Genomic DNA, 20,035 nt, shown 5'->3' on the forward strand with positions numbered 1-20,035 from the left:
TGCCCTGTTCTTACTAAAGAGCACAGTTTTCTCATCAGGCCAGATGAGCAGGGTGCGGATTTGGGGGTGGAAATGCATTAATATTTACTGAGTGAGTTTGACCTTATTGTAAGCAGCAGTTGTAACTTCATTAGGCACAACATGTAAGGCACAATGGACAAGGTATTGTCTAGTACAGAAGTTTCAAATACTAGCAAAAAATTACAAGCATGATGACGACACAGTTATATAAGGTCTCATTTTATATTTTATTTACAGTTTTGCTCTGACAGATAAAGTGTAATCAGACTTTTCCTAGGGCAACCTTTCCAGTGGGTGGCAGTTTCCATTCTAATTTTACTTTCATCGCTGTCCTATTTTTCCAAGAAATTTGGGGGAGATTGAGAGGGTGGAGGAGGGATTTGAAAGGTGTGGCTTTTTTTGTAAGTGGAACTTACGAACACAAGTTAGGGAGGGTAACTTTCAATTTGATTGTTTTGATATTTCTCATTCTCTTCACTAGACTGTACAAACGACTGGGACTTTCCAGTCATTTGCATATAGTCTCAGAACAGGTTAGATAAAGAGCTGTTGAGACCTAAAAATAGCGGGGGGGGAAATGGTGGCACCAAGTAAATTCTAACAAAATTAGTATAAATGCACTGTGGACTAGTTGAGCGACTGAGATCCTCTTGCAATCTACAGAAAGTGATGAAACATTTACCCACAGGTAAATTTCATGTTGTGAAACAAAAACAATGTGGAAGTACTGCACAGCAGGTAAAGAAATCCCTTAAGCATTCTTACCAAATGTAAGTTTTCTAATGATGAAAATGTTATTAGAACTACTATCCCTCTCTGGTGCACTACCAAGCTTGTGCTTAGGTCCTCATTTACTACTTATTCTTAGCTCCAGGATTCAGATGCCAGAGTCTGGCAGGGAATTGGGTACAGAGCCAGTGGAGAAGGAGTGAGTGTGGCCAACAATGCAGGGAAGGAGGAATAACCACACAGACTAAGAGCAAGCATGCACCAAGATGTGAGTCCGTCTTTGTGTAAGATGCTCCGGCTCACTGGCAGCTGAGTCGTGGCACATTTACTTCTCTTGCCCATGTAACTCTGTATCATTTACACATGACAAGGGAGGACTTGCATCACCAGAGCTCCATCTCAGCTTTTGCAGTCTCCTGTACCAGTAAGCCTGGCCTTTGTCTTGCTGGTCCATAGAATAAACCTTTGCCTTATTTGTGGCATTTTAACTGGCTTCTTTCAGTTACTTGTTCAAAGCTAAAATTCTGTGAGCTAGCAGCTGATTTTTTATGTGGACAATAAGATGTGGGGGTGAAGCAAACTTCTAAGTTTGTGTGCAGTTGTTTAAAGCAAGAAAGAGCCCAATTTTCCAAAATGCTTATCATTCAGTACCTACCACTGAAGCCAGAGAGATTCAAGCTCTCTTGTTCCCCATTCACCCTTTAGGTCTATATGCACAATGGCACCTGAAAAATACCCGAAGAACTTTGACCAGGGGGCCTGAAGTTTCCTACCAAGCCTTGTCCAGCTTTTAGCCAGCTCTCACTTCATAGCTCTTAATACAACTTCCACTTACGCCACCGTTTCCAAAACACTTGAAAGGTATCAGCTCCCCCAGAGTGTATAGGCATCCACCACTGAGGAAAAAAAAGACCAGGACAAATTCCCACATGCCCACTTAGTCCAATAAATACCCATTTTATCTTTTTGTGCAAGTTGCTGGACTCCGCCAACCAAGCACCCAGTGATTTACGTGTCAAGCAAGCAGAAGCCAGGCTGTTAGCACTTGCTAAGTGAGGTGTAAAAGGCGATGCTGCAAGGGATGGAGGCCAGACAAGAGATTTACACATTGCTTACCAGGACAAAACACCTCCTAAAAGCCTGCCTGCATGGAAGCGGCTTAATGGGAAAACAGCAGAAGTGAACGAATAGTTGAGTCAGCTGATTCACATGCAAATGAAAAGCAATTCACACCTTTATGCACGTTTACTAGTTTTGAAAGGGACTTTCTCTAAGTAAGTTAAAGACGAGAAAAATTTCTACACTTTACATTAGAGAGGAAAGACCTAGCAATAAATAGAATAGTTATTTATTCAGGCTCTGAAAACTTAGGATGACTTTGGCAGCAAGGGACGCTAAATCTGCTAAAAGACCATTTGCACATAGCAAGGTCAACTATATTTAGTCAGTTCTTGTCAGCTTTGGGCTGCAATCCTAACTTTCTTATCTTTCTCTGACCCCAACCTATAATTTCAAGCTTTCTTATTAACAAAAAGATTGACAAAAACATTTCACCTGCTATAAGAGTTCATTATTGCTGTTTAAGAGACCACTGTAAAAAAGAGAACTGCAATGTATTCATATGTACAAATGAGGTAAAAACCTACATACTGGAATAAAAGTGAGAATATTAATAATATTATTATGAGATATACCAAAACCCAGGTCTGGGAATCTTTTGTAGAAATTTGGTTTTATCCTTTTTGGGAGTCGCCGTCTTAAATCCAAACTCCCACACTATCAAACCTACTCGACTCACAACCACATTTCTAGTGACTACTGGGAAGACAGAATTACCTTTGAAAGGTTTTAGGATACCTACAGCTGTCTAACTAGTATACCTATGCTGTCTCCTTCACTACTGAAAGGTATCACCATGGAATCACGCTAACGGTTAAAAAGAAGCACAAGTTAATTTTAACCCATGATCAGGTCTGGAATCAACACTGCATCATGCAGATTCATTCATCTACAATCGGATTGCATCAACTGTAACCAAAATCAACACAGTTATATTCCAAATTAATTTGTATCAGAGCATAGTAAGTGAAAACGTACTTGCCAATTTCTTCTGGTAAATGAAATACACTGATTCAAACATTATGTAGATATAAATAAAATCTGTATCATTTTGCTAAAAAACCCAAACAAAACAAGGAAAATATTTTAAAAATTGAAAACGAGGTAAAACACATAAACTCAGGTTGATAAAATGATGGGAATGAACCTGCAAGGTCTTAGAAAAATTTGAAGCTTTCTGCTGCTTTTGGAAAGCAGGCTGTCCTCCAAAACAGAGAAGAACAGCTAATGAAAATGTCAGGAGTGGTTCAGCTTCCATCTCTCACTTCGCATTGTCTAATTTCTGCTGGTTTGGTCTCAGTTTCTCTTTGTTCATTTCTCTAAAACCTGAGGTTCCACTTCTCCCTACTCACAGCCAAGTTTGTAAGAAACTAAGACCTTTCAGAAAGGAGCAGGGAGGGAAAGAGTGGCATAAGACAAGAATGTGACTCAGTCACTACTAAAACAAAATCAGGTAATATCTGCCTTTACAGTCTAACATTTTAATTAAGTGGGCATTGCAGTGGGCAATACATGGTCCCTTCTCTTCCCTGTCCCACTAACTGTGATTACGACTTTTTCTCAGATTGCTCCATACAAAGTGCAACAGGAGAAGCTTTTCCTATTCCCCCAAACTTTCCCATACCTCATTACAGTGAAGTCACAGGTATATCCACACTGGCTTGGCTGCTTCAAACTCACGCTCATATTTGTTAGCTTCTGTCTTTTAAATCCCTGTACTTGATCAATCCCAGCATAAATCCACCACAAAATAGCACCTCTTATTAATTTCTAGATATGTACATTTTTTAATATTTTAAAGTAAAGCATGAAAGGAAAAAATTCCAGAGTTCCTGCCCAATAGCCTTCCAGTTAATGCATTTACCTAGAATGATCTAGGTAATGAGCCACTTCAAGTCTGTCACCTCACTGAGGAAAAGCTGGAATTGGTTTTCACCTCTCAGGGAGTAAATTCTGATAAGTTCATGCTATCTAACAAAATAAATACTGGAAAAATTCTGAAATCTGCCCCAGTTACACATTGACCTTGCTTACTTCTAAGTTTATTTTTTAAATAATTATCTTGATTTAAGGAGAGCAAAGAAACTCTCTTTCAGTCCAGATTAGAGATCTGAGAGACAAAGTTAAATAACAAGAATAGAAACAGCATAAAATTACTACCTATTAAGAGAGTTCTTCACCTACTGTGACATGTTTCAGACTATTCTCAGATGAGTAGGTGACTTTTATTTGCTTGCAACAGCAACTGGTTTATAACAAAAAAATATTCCTTTTGTTGCAGGTTTCACAGGTTCTGTCTTTAATTCCAATACACTGGGTTTTTTTTTGCCCACGACCTGAACAAACTGGTGTTGGGTCAAACACTAAGACCAGTGCTAAAATGACTAAATTTCAATAGAAACAGGGTTTGGCCCGATGGTTCAGGCTCCACGATTCAGCGTGTTTTCAAATAAAGTGTAATATTTATTAAAATAACATTTATTGTCTACATATCAAAAAGGAGACCGAAAATTAATTCCATTTAGCGTTGTCATTTGCAGCTTTTTTTTTTAATGTTTTATTCAGTCTTTCTAAAATCTCACTTTCCTTTGGTTTGAAGTGGGACATTCATCCTTATCAGTAAATTGTGTGTGCAAGTTTCAAACTTCCCAAAATGTAGCCCCTGCCAATGGTGAAGGGGAGGTAGAAGTGCGGGGGTTGTAGGGGCTGTTTAACACCACTCAAGAACATTTTTTTCACTGGATTGGAAGAGTACCGTGTTGCCCACTAAGCACAGGGGAGCAACGACAGAGTGATGGTCAAGTTGGAATTTCACTTGTGTGCCCACGTCCATACATCACCTGATCTTTGCACAGGAGACATAAGCGTCAATTTTAAGTACTCAGAACTTAGATTTATTTCTCCTGACACAAATACAGTTCTCTTTCTGTCATATTTAAAATAGCTAATTAATAACAATCCTGTTGCTGCTTCCAGCCATCACATACTATAGTAATGAAACTCTCTCTGAATTTATTCACAGCTGATGTGAACTTGTTTCTGTTTTGTATTCTCTCCATTTTCTTTTATAAAACTGGGATAATAATGTGCACTAATCTCTACAGACATGAACATTCCTGCTGTTATTCAACATCTGAATAACTGAATTGAAACATGCTCAATACTCACGGTTAGCAGGTTAATTAAATCCATATTAGGCTCTAGATGATGAGAGGCAGTTTGGAGAGAAACCAATTCACTCAAGGTGATGGAAAGCTGCTGCATTTTCACTATGTTTACTTTGTTCTCATCTATCCAGTCAGGAAAAATTACATGGACAGCAATCAAGTCTTTTAAATGAACTCCTAAAATAGGAACCTTGAAGCCAACACAGTCAGCAAAAGCCTTGCGGTAGTTGCAGTAGTTTCCATTGGAAGAGACCAGCTCTGTCATTTCGTTCCAGTCCTACAAATAGGCAGAAAAACAAGCCTCTGTGAAAGCACTCATAGCATTTCCTTCACCTGTCTTAAATGAGCACGACTCATGTCAGGGTACCAACAGTGTAATTTCCCCTCTGGCACAGACAAGCAAGCAGAGGATCTCTGTGAGCTCATCCTTCTCCGCCAGCAGCAACACAACTGAAGTGCCTTTTAGGATGCCCTGTCATGATCCAGGTATTGTACTGGTGAGACACCTGCACTGCAGAACCCACCCTACCTCAAAGAGGTCATGTTCTGCTCAATATGTCTATATTGTGGAGTCCACCATACCTTTGTGACTTCTGAAGACAGATGAGAATGAGTTTCCTTCAGGCGAGAAATAGAGCTGTGGCTCAGACCTCCCACAACTGCCATCAGCGTGTTGAAGTTCTGGAGGTGAAGGAGCTTCTGCAGGAGAGATTGACCATGCATAATTAAAAATCGAGGAAATACATGGGACAGCTACCCAGTGTCACACATGACAAGTGAAAAGGAGACAACCCATCACTGCTAAATCAGAAATCACTAAGCAAGGGGACATAACAAAACAGTTCAGCTTTTCTTCTTTTTTTTTTTTTAATTAGCTTAGCTCCACAAGAAACACGCAATAATGACAGCTGTCAATCAGAATACAACAACAAAAATTGTTATACAGTTATGTCTGCTAGTTAAAAAATGCAGACATACCACACCTGAACAAATAACCTGCAGTGATGCTGAACAGGCTATTCACTGAGGAAATAACTCAAAGAGTGTCCAGTTCACTTGTTTACTGCAATCTCTATTTGTATTATTGCTTTATACTTTAGGAAAAAGAGTCACATGCAAGACTCACCTGTGCAACGTTGATAAATTTCGTGATTACTTCTGCCCTTTGCTGGGGTGTTGGCTTGCTGAGAACCATGAGCTGGACCCATTTGGAGATACCATTAAATAAAGCAATAGATCTTTCCAAAGTGGGATTGTTGTCCAAGCAGCCATGGATCACATAGCTTTGGTAGTCTGTGAACTAACAGCAAGAAGGCATTTCCAGTAAAATGGTGGACAACTCAAGAGTCAAACTGAAGCTTTGATCATTTGTTTCCTTTTAAAGCTCCTTTTGCCTAGAAAGTGATCAAGACTCAGGGTCAGCAGACCCTACTGTACATCAGTTCTTTCTTAAAATTTTGTTACTGTTTTTAATTAATTAAATGTCAACTTAAAACTTGAGTGTTTGTGTGCCAGGCAGCAGTATGCCTATGAGCATGATTATTACTTCCATGGAATCATATTTCCTATGATTTAATCAACACTTACAACACTTTATTCTGTGTAGTTTTACTTGACATCCTCATGGCATGATACTCTATAGCAATTATCTAGTGCTACAAGCAAGAAGTATATAAATAAGTGCTTTCCTCCCACTCCAATATCCTGACCAAATCCATTGTTGATGTAAAGAGGGAAATCTTGGCCCCACTGAAATCTATAGGGGCTCTGTCACTCTTCACAGGAGTTTTAACTGCATCCCCAGAAGCTGTCCCTTTAAGACAAATTTTCAGAAGCCTAAGATATAACTTTAGCTTGTGCAGGGAGTAGCTAGCAGTGCAAAACAACACGGCTTTCTTGGTCTTAGCAGAAGACCACATGATGGCATATGCTCCTACACAGCAGATGCTTGTCTCAGAGCTGCACATAAACAGTATCTCAGTGTTCAGATACTTTTCAATGTTTTCTGTCACAGTTAACACTGCTTTTCCTTCTCCTCCACATTTTTAAATAGGTAAAACCAAAGACAGGATTCGGACTAATAATCTTTTACAATTACACAGCTTTGAGATAACACTTTTGTCTACTTTGCAAAAATAAGTGTCACTCTTACATTTCTGAATAGCTTACAGTGAATCACCTTGTCTCATTGACATCTCCAAACAAATGCTAGTTGTTTCTCTGTAGCAGTTCTCAATTGTTCTTTAAATTAGATTGGCAATACCAGACTAGTTTTTTTAAACTTCTACGTTTTGAGGTGTGCCCTTCACTTTATTTCCTGGTAAAGTACCATTCTTACAAATTTTTGGTTACCAGTTTCATATAAACAAGCAACACATCTTTCAAACCTCTTCATTGCATTACAGTATAGTGTACTAGATAAGATTAATTAACTCTAATTGGTTGCAGAGAAGCATCTGAGATAGCAAAATTTAAGCTGAAGAATAAACAGACAAATTAGAAAGGAAAAAAGAAAACGCATTGCAGGATTGAGTTTTCTTCCTGGAATTCCCAAAGGAATTAAAATATATCTTAAATCTAGTTAGAAATCCATCCTTTTTTTCTTGTCCCTCCCTCCCTCTTTGAAGTTAGGATTGCATAGATCACGGTAGGGTGTTTTCCCATTACTTGAAGTCTAGAGTAAAAACCTTTGAATGTTATTAAATGACGTAAAAAGTGATTCTATTTAGACTGGTCTCAGCTTCTCACTGATCTCTTCTTCCTTCCTCTCTTGAAATTAAAAAAAAAAAAACAAAACACTCATATATTTTTCTTAGTTTTGGAGTCTGATTTTTTCATGTTCCTAAAAACTTTAAAGTAAGTCCATTTTTTTTTCCTGAAGAGAATGCGTCAGCTTGAGAAATTACTGCTTCCATTTGCCACCAGATACAGTGACAACCTGCAACCTTTTCATAGGGATATTTGCCAGCAGAAATTAGCATTTCTTTTGGCATTTGGACTACTCATTTGTTTTCCTTTAGCTTCTGCTTTCATTTTCATCCATTTGTGCCTCTTGTTCATGTACAATCCTGTGTGAAAAGAAGCAACTGTATCTGAATTTTCCTCAGTGCCAATATGGGAGGAAAGAGAAGTTGTGCTGTCTCTGTTCTGCGAGTTTTCAAGACCCAACTAGCTAAGTCCCTGAGAAACATGATCTGTCTCAGAGCTGGCCCTGCTTTGCGCAGGGGTTTGGCCTGGAGGCCTCCTGAGATTCATTCCAGCCTGAATTATCTTCTGCTCCTAAGTTGGCAAATGAAAGGACAGTTTCTGAAGAAGTGGTTTGGAGTGAATGGAGACTACAGAAGCACTATATATATTTTGGCCTCTTCAAAAATTATTCATTGCAAAGACCCTGATGTTTCCTGAAAAGTAATTAACTATTTTCCTCAGAGCAGAAAGAAATACCTGAAGATTTTGAACAATAATATTAGTTTAACCAATTGCTGCAATTCACGGCTGCAGTAGCTTTTAGCAGTAATTTTTGCCCAGAATCTCTCCAAAAATATAACTTCTGTCACTAAAAGTATCAGTCATGAAAAAGATCAAGGAAGTGCTGGTGCAGCCATGGCTATGTACATCATAGGAAGAATTATCAAGATTTACTACACTGAAATGCTGAGGGGAAAAAAGTCATAAATGTTAAACTGTGTGAAAGCTCTTTAAGGACAGGCTCCTAATTGCAAGTGAGAAAGTTTTAGGCTTCTTACAGAAATTCTCCTAAAAGATTTATGCTCCAGAAAAGTGAGATGTTCAGCTAGCTCAATGGGCTCTAGATGGTCAAACAGAAGGCAGGCTTTTCCTTTCTTGGAAATCCTCTTCCTCTGTGTAACTCTTCTCATCCAGTCATAGGAAGGACTGCAACAGAAAATAGGTACAATTTTAACTTCTGTTTAGGTACATGAGAATGTAGCCCACAGCTTCCACACATAATTTAAAATTACCAAGAGGCAGATCATGAGTTTTCTGATCTGTGACATCCAGCACATAATAAACATCCAGAGTAAGACCCATTCAGGTACATAACAGAAGAGTTTCGGAGGCACTACTGCAAATTATAAATAATAGCAGGCTCTATCTGAATAAAAGGACAATGTACTCTTCTCTATGATACAGGAAGCCACAATTAAAAATGCTTTGGGAATACAAGAAGAACAGGTCACATCAAATACTGATACAGAATTAAAAAAAGACTTGAATAATATCAAGGAGTAATTTTTACTCCATAAGACCATGGGTCCATGAAATAATGGAACAGCAGAAACAAACAGCTATCAAAACAGTAAGAAGTAGGTGGACAAAAAGGCAAATCATTTGCTTGCATGCAATTAAATAATTCCTACGCATAGGAAGTAAAAGCACTTCAGAGTGCAGAAAGAGGTTGCTAACAATATTTTAAAATGAAGATTGAAGAGACAATATTAATGTGATTTCACTGGTACTGTTCTTGGAGGAAGTTTTGCAATCCTCATTGAGATTGGTAGTGCTGTCCTCACAGGTTGCTGTGCCATTTTAAAGTAAGGAAAAGTCACTATGCATATGCCATATTTTGAAAGAAAATCTACAATATCAGCTGAGATCCAAGAGCCTATCTGGTGGTGTTTAAAACATAACTTTCATTTCAGCATGTTAAGGAAATATTAGTATAATAATTTTGATGCAATAAAACTACAAACGTGAATGCTAAAGATTATCCAGTTAAACAATAGAAAAGAAGTACACAGAAAGCCATTATTAGCAGGTTACTGATGAGGGAATAAAAGAGTTTCCCTGACAAAATGCCAGATTTACACAACATGCCAGTCACTGCATTGCTTGCATTCTGAATGAAAAATTATAGGAAAAAAAGTAATATTAATCACTTAATTGGCACTAGCTTTGTGAAGAAAATTATTTATTTCCTGCTTATATTAAAAGCTTACACAGAGATACAAATCTTCTCTCTACTGTGACACTACAACTAGGATTTCAAGTTTGTAGTAACTTCAAATTTAGAAGACAATATAATCATTTTGTAACTGCTTTTTTTGCTCTCTCAAGATCAAGATGGCCCATACTTTTACACTTTGCACAGAACTAGAATTCTGCTGTTACAGAGAGAGATGTTGAAGCTCATAACATCCTTACATGCTGGAGATATCAATGAGATGGATGTGATCCTCGTATCCGAGCTGGCTGGCTACTTCTCGAAACTCTTCAGTCAAACGAATCAGCCCAAGATCCAAGTTAAACTCCGCAGGAAATTCCAAAATCCAGTATCTGAAATCCACAGACAGTGGTTCAGAGATGCCCAGGGATTCAGGTGTGACAGTCAGTGGCTGCATATATGTATACTCACATTTTATTCAATAGTACTTATTGGCTTTTGGGCAGAGAGAGCGGACTACCCCAATTTGTTGCTGCTGTGATTATCTGTGACACTGAAGTGGCAAAGCCACTTAATAATATGATTTCCTTTGGTTAACTCAGCGCAGTACAACACAGCAGCATTCTATTCAAATGTGAAATTAAAGTGATGTCTCAGGTGACACAAACAAAAGGAACACACGTGTCCTAACTCACACACATGTGTCCTGACTTACGCTGCCAGGACACCCAAATGACCCTTGCACTTATTCCTTGTCTAAATGAGACAAACTATGTGCTCAGAATATATTTTTCAAGGAAAATGAAAATGTGAATTTGAGTGGCAGTTCTACCATGATAACCATGCAAATGAGATGTCTCCTCTACTTTCAATACCTCCCTCCTTTTCTTCACAGTGGTATAACTTAGTACAGAGGAAGAAAGAAAAGGCATTTGTTTGAGGGAAGTAGGTTACATCATGTTAACTTAAAAATTATTGCTACACAAGCACAGCCTAGCACATGAAAGCTTTCCCATAGAAACAAGGTCAGAGACGGTGCAAGGATCAGAACATACTCGACCTGTATAGCTTTGGCATCACTAACACACTCATGTTGTCATAAACTACATAGGGGCTGCATGAAACGAAAACAATAGCCCAGAGACAATCTTTCTCTACCACACTAGATTACATCTTGAAGCAAAATGTGTCTCTCCTCTGTGTGGCATTGAAGTAGTCTCCCTCTAAGAGACATCACACTCAAACACCAGGTAAATTATAACACAATAAACTTTTTAGGTCAATACAATTAAGTGTCTTTAAGGCTGAATGGCTCCCCTTTTCAAAACTCAAGAGTTCACGCTTTGGTATGGACAGGAGATCAAGTTAAGAAAAAAAAAAAAAAGAAAAGAAGAAAAGTTTTATATTTCCATGGTTTAGTTTTAATACTTACAAAAAGAAATTACAGTGATAGTATTCACAAAAGCATAAAAAGCAAAATGCTAGAGGACCAGAAGCATGCTTACCTCATGAAATAGCAGATTTTTAATCTGAATTGATCGCAGTCGTCCCCATTGACATCTCTATACGTAGGCTAGTTAAAGAAAGATTTACTGCCTTGATTCAATAACGCTGCTTTTATCCATAGAGGACTCTGACATTAGACCAGCTGAATTAAAAGCAGTATTGAACTCTTCTTTTAGAGATAACCACCATATGCTCTGAAATTGCATTCACTTTTGTAGCATTTTAGGGGATGCAGACCCTTTCCTGGTTGCCAGTTTGTTTTTTGCCCCAGCAAAAATGCTTGTAAATATGTATTTCCACTTATTCAAAGTCAATTCAAAGTATACATTGGCACACTTTTACATATGGAAAAAGTCCACAACCAATAGCAGAAAGCTCAGAGACTTCCATATTTTAGGCTGAAAAAATTTCACCCCTAAACCTTGTCTGTCACTAATTAGTTGACACATTTTTACAGGCAGTCACAGAAACAATCTGTTTCTGAAGATTTAACATGAATTTGCAAGTCTTCCTGAAAGGATATATGGACAGAAGCTTGCCAGCCAGCTCTGTGGAAGGCAGATACCACCGATGCATTAAAAGAAAGGTTCTTGGCAAATGGCTGGAGCACTGATTTCCTTTGTCATCTGCAAAAGAGAAACAAGTGAGTTAACCACATTATTCACGAGCAGAAAGGAGCTTTCATTCCTCAAGTGGAGTCAGAGAGAAAGGATCAAAAGTGGAAATCTTGGGTCATTATCTACCAAATAGGTAGGAAACAAAACCAAATAACACAAAAGCTCCTTTAGTAATAACTACTGCTAGGTTGTAGTGGTATGTAAAAAAACATCAGTGTAGATAACAGGCCATAGCAAGAAAAATGGGGTATGGACAGCACTATGTAGAACAAATGCAAACCTAGTCCACTGAAAGGGCAGCGAGATGATTTATGTACAACCACTTACAGTGTTTCTTTATTGCAGTTTTATCACTTTATGTTAACAATTACATTGTTAAAACAGGGATCTGCCTCAAAGAATTAAATTTCAAAGCAACATCTCATATCTGTGCCCAAGGGTCCCATCTCCAGCTGCTGTTCAGATCCTTGTGTCTTTGCAACATAGCCACTGAAACTACGGAAAGAGTTATTCCCTCGTGTGCAGGCTTACGACCAGTGTTCCGCAACATCCGCAAACATATTTTCTGTCTGTCTCTCTTTTTAAAATACAGTAGTTGATATGCATGTATGAAATGGGAACAACACATGGACTACATTTGTCAAGAGAGTGTGTATACAAGGAAGAGAGGCATGATTTCCAACAGGCAACAAATATATAGGCCCTGCTGCTTCTCTTTGGGTATTTAACACAATAGTTTGATAGTGGTCTACAAACATGGATCTATGGAGATGAACTACACTCAATAGCAAGATCTGCCCCTTAGCTATTTAACTTCTCACGCCTTTAGATATTTTTTTCTCTTCACAAGGGAAAAAAAAAAAAATCAATCATTCCAATCAAAAGCTGTTCTGCATTTCAAGGGAATCTAAACATAGCTTTGTGAATTAAGGTCCCATTGCAAAGCATTTAGGTCCATCCATGAACTCATCTGACTGCAATGTGACATATGTAATGATTAATGGTGTTATGGATCAAGGTCTGTTTCATCACTTCTTTCCCTCAAACCTGGTACATCACATTTTAATAAGAGTAAAAAGATTACATGAGCCTTAAGTCATATTCTTGCCAATTATTGCATGATGACTCGGAAAACCTTTAAAAACCCCCCTTTAAAAAACCCCATGACTGGCCAGAAATGCAGCTGTGTAACCACTCAAGACAAAGAACAATGCCAGAAATAACTCTTTGAATAATTCAACTAAACACTTCTCTTGGTGAAGGCCAGCATTTTAAAAACAGCTACACCCATGATTGTGCATTATCTGTATGAAGAAAATTTAATACAATATCCCCAGTATCACAGTATGTTTGGGATTGGAAGGGACCTCAAAAGATCATCTAGTCCAATCCCCCTGCTGGAGCAGGAACACCTAGGTGAGGTCGCACAGGAACATGTCCAGGCGGGTTTTGAATGTCTCCAGAGAAGGAGACTCCACAACCCCCCTGGGCAGCCTGTTCCAGTGCTCTGTCACCCTTACTGAGAAGAAGTTTCTTCTCAAATTTAAGTGGAACCTCTTGTGTTCCAGCTTGATCCCATTACCCCTTGTCCTATCATTGTTTGCCACCGAGAAGAGCCTGGCTCCATCCCCATGGCACTCACCCTTTATATATTTATAAACATTAATAAGGTCCCCCCTTAGTCTCCTCTTCTCCAAACTAAAGAGACCCAGCTCCCTCAGCCTTTCTTCATAAGGGAGGTGCTCCACTCCCTTAATCATCTTGGTTGCCCTACGCTGGACCCTCTCCAGCAGTTCCCTGTCCCTTCTTGAACAGAGGGGCCCAGAACTGGACACAATATTCCAGATGTGGTCTCACCAGGGCGGAGTAGAGGGGAAGGAGGACCTCTCTCGATCTACTAACCACCCCCCTTCTAATACACCCCAGGATGCCATTGGCCTTCCTGGCCACAAGGGCACAGTGCTGGCTCATGGTCATCCTGTTGTCCACCAGGACCCCCAGGTCCCTTTCCCCTACACTGCTCTCTAATATGTAATCTCCCAACCTATACTGGAACCTGGGGTTGTTCCTGCCCAGGTGCAGGACTCTACACTTGCCCTTGTTAAATTTCATTAGGTTATTCCCCGCCCAACTCTCCAGCCTGTCCAGGTCCTGCTGGATGGCAGCACAGCCCTCCGGCGTGTCAGCCACGCCTCCCAGCTTGGTGTCATCAGCAAACTTGCTGATAGTACACTCAATTCCCTCGTCCAAATCGTTAATGAATATATTGAATAATATTGGCCCCAGCACTGACCCCTGAGGCACTCCACTAGATACTGGCCTCCAACTATACTCCGCACCATTGACTACCACTCTCTGGCTTCTCTCCCTAAGCTAGTTTGCAACCCACCTCACTACTCTATTGTCTAGACCACACCTCCTCAACTTAGCTGTGAGGATGCTGTGGGAGACTGTGTCAAAGGCTTTACTGAAGTCAAGGTAGACCACATCCACCGCCATCATCCATCCACCTTGTTACATTCTCATAAAAGGCTATGAGGTTGGTCAAGCATGACCTGCCCTTGGTAAAGCCATGCTGACTGCCCCTAATAACCCTCTTATCCTTGATATGCCTTGAGATGTCACCAAGGACAAGCTGTTCCATTACTTTCCCAGGGACAGAGGTGAGGCTGACCGGTCTATAATTACCCGGGTCCTCCTTCTTGCCCTTTTTGAAGACTGGAGTGACATTTGCTTTCCTCCAATCCTCGGGCACCTCTCCCGTTTCCCAAGACTTGGCAAAGATGATGGAGAGCGGTCCAGCAATGACTTCAGCCAGCTCCCTCAGCACCCGCGGATGCATCCCATCTGGACCCATGGATTTATGAATATCCAGACTATTTAATTGCTCCCTAACCCAGTCCTCATCAACTAAAGCAAACTCCTCCATTGACCTGGCTTCATCCGGGGTCTCAGGGGTATGGGGCTCCCCAGGACAGCCTCCGGCAGAGTAGACAGAGACAAAGAAGGCATTCAGTAATTCTGCCTTCTCTGTATCTTCTGCCACCAGGGCACCCACCCCATTCATCAGTGGGCCTACATTGCCTCTGGGATTAGTTTTATCTGCTATGTATTTGAAAAAGTTCTTTTTGCTGTCCTTGACCCCTCTCGCCAGCTGTAATTCTAAGGAGGCCTTGGCTATCCTAGCTGCCTTCCTACATCCTCTAACAGCAGCCTTATATTCCTCCCAAGTGGCCAGCCCCTGCTTCCATGACCTGTAAACTCTCCTCTTCTGCTTGAGCATACCCAACAGATCCCTATTCAACCACGCAGGCCTCCTGGCTCCCTTCCTTGACTTCCTACGTGTGGGGATGCTCTGATCCTGAGCATGGAAGAAGCAATCTCTGAATCCACGTGATTAAAATTCAGGCCCATGTTATTCTGGGCCAAAACGAAACATGGAAAATTTTACAGAACAGAAATGTTATTTGCCAAGGGAAAGACTGGCTAAATCAGAGACCAGCAGGGGTTATATTGTAAGATGAAGTTCAAGAATAGTGAAGTAAAATATTGAAAAACCATACCAAACATTTCAATACAAGCGTTCAAGAGCTCATCTAATGTTGCAGCCTTTCCAAGTGTGTTTGACCCCATTGTCCTTTAATTGCAGTCAAAAATTAAGAGACATTTTCATAAAGTAAAAGGATGCTTCGTCAGCTGCACAGCTTTTTCACTTTATTGTTGGTTGCATTCTTAGATGGACTTCAAGGAAAATCTGAAGAAAAAAAAAAGAGAGATCATAATTATATGACTATATGGAAGACTCATCAGGATGCAATGTTTACAGTTCAACTCTTCTATAAACTGTTTCTTCCCCACACGATACAGAGCACATGAAAGACTGCCGTAAGCTTCTCCTACATTCCAGTTCATGTTTTTAAGTGCTGTCCAATTGTTTGTCCACTAGCACAAAATAAAACCATAGCAAGGGTCATAAACCAGAAACCAGATGGTAAATGAGGGCATGCATCTACAATGACGCACATTTTGTTCAGAGCATTTTATTTACACTTGATAAGTCACTTTTTGTTAATAACCCTGCTTTTATGTTTTTAAGCATAACCATTTTTTTTCCTAAGGTTACTAGTTCATGGTAATACTAATAGTCTTAATTGGCACAGACCACATAAAATGTTTAATGAAGTTCATAGCAAATGTTAAACTCAGAGGCGATTTTCCAAGGAACCTTAAGATCAGTCTCTACAGCTTTTTAAAATAAATCATCCCACAGTAGCTGAGCACTCACAGAAACCTGAGCACATACACAAACTTCTAAATTGTACCATGTATCTACTATGCATTTAATTATAAAATATCCATTTACCTGAAAGATGCACAAAATATTCTGTTAGAATTTTTCAGAAATAATTTTACAGGTTATATTTAAAGAAGAGATGATTATTTTATTGTTTATCTCTGACTAAGCCCCACTACTGCCTGATCATAACAAGTGTTCAAAATGTGGCAAGAACAATGTGCATCTAGCAACTTTCTAATAAAAAAAAAAGCCAAGAGTAGAGCTAAAACAGTCCTTGAATTAAAACAATGCAGGAATTTGGAAAATCTGTTTTCAGAAGTTCACAAATATCAAGTTTCTCAAAGCTACCATATCACAGATCTCATACTGCAAATTGAGTCTTGGTGGAACTGGCAACCTTCACCCTATTTACTAACACACCCTGACCTGCTCTCAAATGCCACAGTTACAAGCAGCACAGAGTGCTCTGAGCTGGGTCCCTGTGAGCTTGCAGCCCCACAGATGACACCATGGTCCAGTCGCCTAGGGACACCAGGCAAGTGGCAGCTTGGCCTGCCCTGCTGGTGCCACCTCAGCCAGCCATGGGCAGCTGTGCTCCTTCCTCAGCAGAAGGTTGTATCGTGACATAATACCGACTTCCCAGGAAGAGGAGAAAATACTGCTCATTCAGGTTAGGTCCACACTACTGAACCAACCATGCCCAGAACAGCTCCAAGGTGCTGATAACAACTAGCAAAGGCTGGTCTGTATCACACCAGTGAAGTGTCTCAGTCTCCCAGAGCTGGCATGTACAAACTGCCCATTGCTGGCCTATGCTGACTTCCACCTGCACCTGAGATCCACTCAGGAGACCACTGGCTGGTCAGGGACCCTCCAGCAGCACATTATATTGCATCCCAGCACTTGGAAAAGTGTCCTGCACTGGATAATCTTCTATAGACCCGGCTTCAGACTTCTGCAGGACTCAGGCTGCTCTGATCATGCAGTAGTGTTTTGCTTGGGAGACCTTCAAAATGCACCATTCAGCCAAAGATGCTGTTATCTTTAGATGCATGCTTACAGCCAGGTTCTTTCTGGTTCCATCCGACAAAAGATTTAGACATGACACACTTTTCCCTGAAGTTGAGAGAAGGAGCCTGCAGGCAACAAGCACCGCTCACCAAGCAGGGAGTTCCTCCAAGCCAGTGCACACACAATGCTGCAGCAGCCAACAGCAAATATGAGTGGAGAGGTGCCAGCATCAGTCCTGCCAGTGCCTTCCTCCTGGCTGTAAGAAAGCACTGCCCTTTGTTCGAGTTTGGTGGTGCAGAAACCCCTCTTGAAGGAACACACGTCTGTTTTTCCAGGAATCGAGCAGAGCTCCTATTTGCAACATATCGCAGGAAAACTATTTTCACATGACAGTGAGCAGCCAGAGCACTCACCTAAGAAAAAGGGGAAGGCGGGTTCAGAGTGGTCCTTGGCTTTGAACCCATGCTGGGTATTGTAGCAGAAGGTGTCCTAACAGTTATGTCCGGGCCTAGGCTCAACCCTTCCTGTTAAAGCTGCACCGTCGCACAAAACCCCAAGTTGTCTGAAGTGGATCAGAGAGAGAATACAGGGAGATACGTGGCTCTCTAACCTACTGGTCAGGTCACACATGAGCCAGGGTCACCCTAGGTTCAGTCTTCCAAAGACTGTTTATATGTTTAAGGGGAAAAAAAAAAACAAAGTAGATAATTTGCTTGGTGTACTTGCTTTGAGAGTTAGCCAGCAGCTGAGCAGTGTTTTTCAAGATCACAACTTCGTACTTTGGCACCTAATTTTTGCTAGAATCCCACTTTGGGCACGTTTGTCCTTTTTGACTATTCCAAAATCTTTCTCTAAGTGCTTAACTTACTGGCTTGATTTTTCGGAGAGCCAGCTATCTAGCTCTTCCAACTTCATCTGACTTAAGTTTTTTTTTCAAGAGGAGAAAAATAAATTTTACATTGGGTATTACAAAATATATTTTAGTCAGCTCTTTAAAAAATATAATTGAGAAAAGCTATTGCATTTTTTGCCTATCCCTTGAAAACTGCTGAGCATGAAATGTAGGATGTGAGGAGATTTGAGCTGTATTTTCAGTTTTGTTAGTATTACCATCCTCCATAACATATAGCATAGGAGAGTATAAGCCTTATCAGCTGTTGGCAACAGCATTAAGGCAGCCATACAGTAATCAACAAATAATGCTTCATGTAAAATGGTAGGATGTATTTTAATTATATGAGAACTATTTAACCAGTAGATACCATCCCCCTAAACAGCCCGTCTGACCACTAAACGGTTTTATTCTCATATACTTCTGAGAGAAGAATAAAACATTACCACTGGCGGAAGAACTGCCTGACTGGGTCTAAGCCACGTATCTATAGCTGAGCCAAAACCTGATATCACATCTCGTGGCTGCAGACTCCAACAACCACAACCATTACATCATTACTTGTGTGTTTAAGCATTGCTGTTCTACTAGAACAATAAACCTCTGTCTATATCATGCCACAATGGTATCCCATCACACCTCTAGAGATGGATGAGTAAAATACAACTATACATTTAAGCTATATAAGTGAAATAAATTATATTGTGATAGAAAATGGCTCAACACGTGCAAAGCACAAAAACCCCATACATGCAATAATACATGTATATAGTGTACATATATACATGTATAATAATGTGTATATAAAAATGTATAATATATCTATATAACACATATAGATAATACACGTAAAGAATTAAAAACTTTGAAATAAGTGATTACTATTAAAAAAATGATTGCCAAAGGTGCGGTAGGACTTCCAACTAAAGATAAGCTAGAGAATCTCTGCCCTCAGGTGCTTCCTAATGTAACTCTGAGACATCTCATCGCCATCCAGCTGTTTCAGAAGGACTCAGGAAAGCTGAATAAGGAAAACAGAAGTTACTTAATGAGATCACACAATTAGTGAATTATTACATACTACAATGAAACAACAAAAAAACCCATTTTTGACTTTAAATGGAATTATGAATCCTGTTGGGTTTACTGTGGTTAACAGAGGCTATTAAGGACACAGAAGACACAATCTTCCACAGCTACCCATTCTTTCTTAATCAGGTCACTTGAAATGACAGACTCCACTATGTGTCTTGCTGGGAACCTGCCATATGCTGGGATGGGACTTCAGGGGCAACAGCAATGAGTGGGTGAAGGATTGTAGGAAAATGATCAATATCAGCCTCGGTGCTCCCTCAAAGCCTATAGCTTTGTCTAAGGGACCCCCTTCATTTAGGTAATAGATACAACCATAATATTCCTGTGAACAAAGTCATGGTACCAGGCATGTCATGCTTTATTTCAGGAAATATTACCATTATGGGATGTGTGCTTCCTACTTAGGGTGAAAGCAGAAACATCTGCAGTAATGTGCCCAGCAGGCAGAAGTTCATGACGGACTGAACTACAAGACACAAAGTCCCTTCCAAGTCTTGCCATCACCATGATAGCCACATGCACACAGTTATGTCAAGCAGATGGCTCTCCTTAACACCCTTCATGCAGTGTAACTGCATTTCATGTTCAACATTTTGGAAGCCTTGAGATGGTGCTATTGTGGACTTTCTAGATAGATGTATTTAAAACAACTGTGTAGGCTGTGAGCTCTTGAAGCAG

At 40.1% G+C, this 20,035-nt stretch overlaps 1 protein-coding gene across 4 annotated transcripts in view; it reads right to left on the minus strand.

Moving 5' to 3' along the window:
* The window catches only part of RASGRP3 (RAS guanyl releasing protein 3), a 62,383-nt gene that overhangs the window by 18,585 nt on the left and 23,763 nt on the right, over positions 1-20,035 (minus strand). For 2 of the 4 annotated variants that reach the window (XM_082048641.1, XM_082048640.1), the window contains exons 1-6: positions 11,445-11,546; positions 10,200-10,331; positions 8,783-8,930; positions 6,163-6,336; positions 5,619-5,735; positions 5,038-5,313 (exon numbers count right to left, since the gene is read on the minus strand). In XM_082048641.1, coding sequence (XP_081904767.1) covers positions 5,038-5,313; positions 5,619-5,735; positions 6,163-6,336; positions 8,783-8,930; positions 10,200-10,331; positions 11,445-11,449 — 852 coding nt within the window. In that variant the 5' untranslated portion in view covers positions 11,450-11,546. Of the gene's footprint in view, positions 1-5,037; positions 5,314-5,618; positions 5,736-6,162; positions 6,337-8,782; positions 8,931-10,199; positions 10,332-11,444; positions 11,547-11,938; positions 12,072-15,625; positions 15,817-20,035 lie in introns of those variants that run through there. The other 2 variants (XM_082048643.1, XM_082048642.1) reach the window with 2 other exon arrangements.

This window comes from Streptopelia decaocto (genome assembly GCF_964273445.1).
Source record: "Streptopelia decaocto genome assembly, chromosome: 3".
Classification (NCBI taxonomy): Eukaryota; Metazoa; Chordata; class Aves; order Columbiformes; family Columbidae; genus Streptopelia; species Streptopelia decaocto.